General features: G+C 39.9%; 1 protein-coding gene across 1 annotated transcript; it reads left to right on the top strand.

The window, feature by feature from the left end:
- The first annotated feature begins 1173 nt into the window (after positions 1-1173).
- On the top strand, positions 1174-3841 carry LOC131242370 (protein RGF1 INDUCIBLE TRANSCRIPTION FACTOR 1-like). The gene is made up of 4 exons (XM_058240963.1): positions 1174-1305; positions 1396-1587; positions 2481-2696; positions 3376-3841. The coding sequence occupies exons 1-4, from the start codon at positions 1303-1305 to the stop codon at positions 3640-3642; spliced, it is 678 nt and encodes a 225-aa protein (XP_058096946.1). The 5' UTR covers positions 1174-1302; the 3' UTR covers positions 3643-3841.
- Positions 3842-6263: the final 2422 nt, after the last annotated feature.

Genomic DNA, 6263 nt, shown 5'->3' with positions numbered 1-6263 from the left:
CGTCCGACGAGCGTTCGCTACACCTCATCTGCCTTACATGGCCCACACATTCATGGAAACTAATCTGGACCATCAAAATTGTGGGCCCTATCGTGGATCGGCCATGGCCGAAAAATCCGGGTATTACACCACACCTAAGGGCTGTTTGGATTAGGGGTGAAAATGAATTGGGTAGGATTCAATACAGGCCAGAACCATTTACATTAATGAGTCACATGTCAAAACAAAGCCCCTACCACTACTCATCTATCCATCGGCTAATTGACTCGCAAGCCGACCCATTCAACTTATTTAGATGCAAGTAAAGCTATGATTTATACAAGATATTCTTTGTAATTCTTATTAAGGACATTGTATACTCACTAAAAAGATTGAATAAAAGTTGGAAAAGCTGGTTCTTAATTCGATGCATATAGAAATATAATATTTTATTCATATGCATCAATTGTGCCACTATCAATCTAAAAACACCTTATAGTTATCATATGTGTCAATGTGCACATGCACTGTAATACTGCATGCACGACTGTCATTTTAAAGCTCCTATAATGCCACAGTTCATCTTTTTTACTTCCTAGTCAAGGTGTTTGACAAATGAAAAATATAGCTAGTTCCAAGATTATATGAACTGGAGTAGCATATTCAAGGCATCAAGTTTAGTTGCACCAAACAAAGCTTTGCTTGCATTCAAAAGGCACAGGTTGGTTATGCCCTAATGCCATGAAACATGTGACATGTTTTATCTTGATCAGTCAAAATATTGGGAGCCACTGCTGGTTGGTCACACCCAAAAATCATACTGATTTAAACAATCTTGATATTTTATTAGTGAATATCCATTTGATTAGTTTGGACAGTGCACCATCGTTTAGGTGCCCCTGATTTGATGGACGTTCGTGATTCTACGGTTCGGATTTGATGAAGATGCCACACATGCACTAAAGAAAGCATGTGGCTTTTTGTTCAACCAGTCCCCGAAATTGGAGGGCTTGGATTATCAGATCAAATGGATGCTCCATCAGTAGAGGGCCCCCCAGAATCTTAATAGGTATTCACTCCACGTGAAATGTGAATAATAGATGAGTTGCCACAATCTAGTGAGCTGTGTACCAAACAAGCATTTTAATATGTACAGCCGTGCATGATCGATATATATAAGACTCCTCTCTCAAGAAATAAAACGATTCCCAAAATAAGTAGAGAAACCACAGCTTTCTCTTGTCTTTCAAGCCTTTTCAAACTCTCTCTCTCTCTCTCTCTCTCTCTCTCTCTCTCTCTCTCTCTCATATTTCCTTAAAACAAATGGTAATGTGAAATGAAAAAACCAATTCATATGGTTTATTCACATTCTCCTGATGTATCATATCTTACATGGTTTGAATTTTGAATGAATAGGGTGGAGAGGATGTAGATAAAGAGGTGTGGCCACCATGGTTGAATTCTCTTCTTCGCACTACCTTCTTCGTCCCATGTAAATTCCACGGCGATTCCACAAAGAACGAATGCAATATGTATTGCTTGGATTGCATGAACGGCCCCCTTTGTTCTTCTTGCCTTGTTTCACACACCAATCATCACGCAATTCAGGTTCCTCCCTTAATTTATTCTTTTCAATCTTAGCCATAGAAAATTCATTCTTTTTATCAGAAATATCTATGTATTTTATTTAGTTTAATTGTATAGATGATAGGTTAGTTTTGTTTTCCAATTACAGTTTATTTCAATGTAATAATATCCTAAGCATTTTTAAGGTGTAGGCCCCAGTCATCTCCACCGCACTATTGCAATCTAATGTTGATGCAATGATTTCACATAGAGCATTGGGTGTATAAGCTATCTGCCTGATTGTTCTTTTGATAGGGTACTTAATTTGATAAATGATCATACGTTTTATGTACAATAATTTCTCTCCTTCCAACCTTTTGATTTTTGGGTAACATCCGAACCGTGGAATGGTGGGACTCACCACAAAGATTGCCACAGGTGAATACCAGACCAACCCACCATTCCGCACTCCACATCCGTTCTGACTCAAGATCACCGGCTGTACATTGATTTCGACTGTGTACCTTGTCAGGTACGTGGGCCATTCTGATTTCAACCCAGGTGATCTTTACGATGTGCTGCACACATTGCACGGTTCTGATATTCTACCCAAGTGACAATTTAGCAGAAAAGACAAGCTATTCCTTTATTATTATTATTATTATTATTATTATTATTATTATTTTGTTCCCTTACTTCAAATTACATTGTTTGGTTCACAAACACCCTATGAGCAATTTAAAAGCCTTGCCAACTTAAGACAAGGCAAATGTCACATACACACAACATTCAGTGTATACACTGTTATACATTGGATTCATCTAAAGATTATTTTATTTCGTTTGAATAAACCATGTTCGCAATTTAGGACCCTTGCATTGATAGTCGAATAAAATCTCAAATTTCATTTTCATTTTCATTATTTGATGAAATAGATAAGGCGATCGTCTTACCACGACGTGATTCGGGTGTCAGAAATTCAGAGGGTTTTGGACATTTCAGGTGTCCAAACGTATGTAATCAACAGCGCAAAGGTTGTTTTCTTGAACGAACGACCCCAGCCTCGGCCCGGAAAGGGCGTAACCAACATGTGCAAGGTCTGCGACCGAAGCCTGCTCGATACATTTGCATTCTGTTCTTTGGGTTGTAAGGTAAACTTCATATACATGCTGAAATTGTAAATTTTATTTGAGGTTTTCCTAATGAATAATGGTAGAATCTCAGGGAAATACACTGAATTTCGGTGTGAGATACTTTGTGGGGTCCTAATGGTATATATGGCACTTGGGAGGAATTATTGACTTCACCAGTTTGTATAGGTGGGGCCCACGATTGTGTAATCCAGGCTGTTGATTTGATGGTTGTCCCCACATTGAAAGGGTTGGCCTGAATCCTTCAAGATGGGAAGGTTAGATTAATACATCAATGCTCGAGGAAGAAAAAAAAAAGGCTACAATGGTAGCTAGAATCTCCAAACCTGAGTTTTGTGCGGTGAGGTGTGCATCAAATCAACGGTTCAGATCACCAAACCACTGATGCATTGAGACCTGAAAATTTCTCTTCTTGTTATGGTCTTCTTAGTTCTTAATATAGAGCCATGTGGGCTTAGTTATTGGGCCAGTCGGCCCATTAACTTTTTTTAAATTTAATAAAGCTTTGTTTAGAGAGGTTTTTCCCTTACTAATTATTTCTTTTCCTAAAAAGAAAAAACATTGATCCACTGGCCATGGCCCAGCATTAAAATAACCAGGCCCACATGGCCCATTATTAAGAAACCTCCACCAACACTTGTATCTTATTCATGAAATGTGATGCATTTGGTTATGGCAGTTGGCCGGATGTGCATCATCTCTGTCGAAACGCCGACGGAAGTCAATGCCGACACAATCTATCTCCGGAATGGACGACTCAATATCAAATTTCCAAAGGAATGGCGATAGGAATTCCACATCAAATATCTCTGACCACCCATATGATGAGGACTCCATATTGCTAGACAGCATTTCGCCGCCTACGCCACCACCGACCGGCGTCAATTACAGAACAGCGAATCGAAGAAAAGGAATACCACACAGAGCTCCGATGGGAATCTGCTGAGAAATAGAATTAATCCAGAGGTTCAAATAAAGATCTACAGCTTTTAGGAAAAAAAAAAACCTTTAAAGGATTGGTAAGATGTGGGCCCCATTTTAAGTGGGCACCCAGTGGAAATTATAAACGGCTGTTATTAAATCATATGATACATTGTTACTTCCTTCTGTGCTAGCTGGATAGGTGATGATTTGAAGAGTGGGTCCATACATGATCTTTATCATTGGGATAGAACATCATTACCATGGAAATGATAGGCCCCACCATGAAAATCACCTGGCACAAAAATCTGGTCTGCTCATCTAGTGGGCCACACCTGTATTTGAGTCATACTGTCAGTTTTCCATCCAACAGCGTGGCCCACCTGATGAGTGAAAATGCCTGACTTTTGTACCAGATGATGTTCTTGGTGAGGTCTACCATTTGTATGGTATGGATTTCTTGCATAGGTGGTATGTTGGCCTGCATGATGTGTCTGCGTGATCTGTTCTCTTGGTTGAAATATCATGTGTCTGTAGCAAAATGACCCAAAATACTCCCACAGTTACACTGGATAGTGGAAATATCCACTTCTGTGATCCGGACCGTTCATTTATCATGCATCAATATTGCCACGGGACGGCTAAGATGAATCAAAAGAGATTTTGGTCCATCGCCCAATTCCTGTATAGCTCACGGATGTATGGCTTGGACCACTGAGAGAGGGACCCACATCTACAAAATGCTGGGCCTAAATTTAAGGACTCGGATTAGATACTGACAGGTTGAGTAGCGAGTCGGCTACTGAAGTGACGTCACTAAGTTCTGTGGGTCCTATTATGATGTATGTGTTGTATCCACACCGTCTATCCATTTTTGAGATATCATTTTAGGGCATGAGCCAAAGAATGAGGTAGATAAAAATCTTTGAACCCCACCACAGAAAACAGTGGGGAGAGTGATTCCCACCGTTGAAGCTATCCTAAGGCCCACCATAATGTTTATTTGAAATCCAACCTGTTCAAAGGTTTAAAAATACATGAAAGAAGGGAAAACACAAATATCAACTTGATCTAAAACTTTTGTGGCCTTTAGAAGTTTTTAATGGTGGGCGTCGCTGTCCCACTGTTTTCTGTGCTGGGGTCCACTGGAACTTTGGATTTAACTCATTCTTTGGATATTTCCCTAAAATGATCTCTCCAAATGGATGGAAGGCGTGGATACAGAACATACATCATGGTGGGCCAACGGAGCTTAGGTGACGTCACTTCAGTAGCTAGCATGGCTACTCAACCTGTCAGTATCTAATCCGCGCCCCAAATTTAAACGCCAATAACTTGTGACCATCATTGTACAGTGAGAAATACTGATGGCCGCACATGAGGCTGGGCCCATCTGTGCCCCACCAAATGGTGATCCTGACCATTCATCTAGAAGATCCCATTGAGGAAATGTCGCATTGAAAAAATCTAACCTGGTCATAGATCCTCATCTTCCATACAAAAGTGAGTTGGCAAGAGCAGTACAGATTTCAAGAAAAATATGGACAATGAATATCACTGATCAGCGGTGAATGAAGCCATGTAGGCTATCTATACTGTGACCTACTAGATGAATGGTCTGGATCATCACCTAATAGGACGAAAAGGGGCAAATCAATTAGGTTGGCAAACTTCTTTTTATAATGCCTAAAAACACCAAATCCCAACATCATTCAATGTAGAATAACCGAAGAACTACTCATTTGTTAGTCATTTAAATATTTTAAATTACTATAATACCAACCCAAGGTTTTGATGAAAATTGAGAGAGGGAGAGAGAGAGAGAGAGAGAGAGAGAGAGAGATTTGTGGCCCGCCCTACCACTCCAAACAGTGGTCCCCTCATGCCTTATGCCTACTGGACATATGGCCCCATTACTTGATATTAAATATTCAGTCACTAGGGACCACTAAAGATGGATGGACCACAGAGAAAAGAAAAAGAAATAAACTGTATGGGCCATGTGATCATAACTGCTGATCGTTGGCCTGGAAACGTACAGTTGAAAGTCCGCTCTAAAAGGCATTTTCTTTCTTTCAACTGAGGCTTCGCAGGCTATTGATTTGATGGTTGGGATTCAATGGTCCACATGGTTAGACCACCAAAGATAAGCAGTAGGCCACAAATTCTGGTGCGTGTGTGATACAGGGATGCAAGTTTTTTTTAATATAAAATTGAAGTAATTGGAAATCTGTTGTTACCCTGACGTGGACCAATGAAAATACAGAGTACATGTCATTAATGGATTTAAAATAGCTCATAAATGCTTTTATTATGAAATGACAATTATACCCTTTTTCATTGGCTCAGCACATGGATTTAAAGGAAGGGTATAAGCTGAAGTTTTGGATAAGCCGATTTTTGTGTTTTCCCTTCATCCATAGTTGAATTGATGAAAAGGTTGGATGGCAAATAAATATCAAGATGGGCCCTAAGAAGGTTTAAACTGTGGGAGTCATAATTCCCATTGCTTCTTGAAGTGTGGTCCACCTGAGCTTTGGATGTGCCTCATTTCTGGGTTCATGCCCTAAAATGAGATAGCAAAATGAACGAACGGCTTGGATAAAACACATATATCATACATCGTGGTGAGGCCCACAGAGTTTT

This window comes from Magnolia sinica, chromosome 4, assembly GCF_029962835.1.
Source record: "Magnolia sinica isolate HGM2019 chromosome 4, MsV1, whole genome shotgun sequence".
Classification (NCBI taxonomy): domain Eukaryota; kingdom Viridiplantae; phylum Streptophyta; class Magnoliopsida; order Magnoliales; family Magnoliaceae; genus Magnolia; species Magnolia sinica.
Note: the sequence above shows the minus strand (reverse complement) of the source record. Positions and strands in the feature narration are given on the sequence as shown.

Excerpts from the sequence above, each read along its gene's own strand:
- LOC131242370 (XM_058240963.1), top strand. Across the intron at positions 1,588-2,480 it reads CCAATCATCACGCAATTCAG|ATAAGGCGATCGTCTTACCA; the intron begins GTTCCTCCCTTA and ends TTGATGAAATAG. Across the intron at positions 2,697-3,375 it reads TCTGTTCTTTGGGTTGTAAG|TTGGCCGGATGTGCATCATC; the intron begins GTAAACTTCATA and ends TGGTTATGGCAG.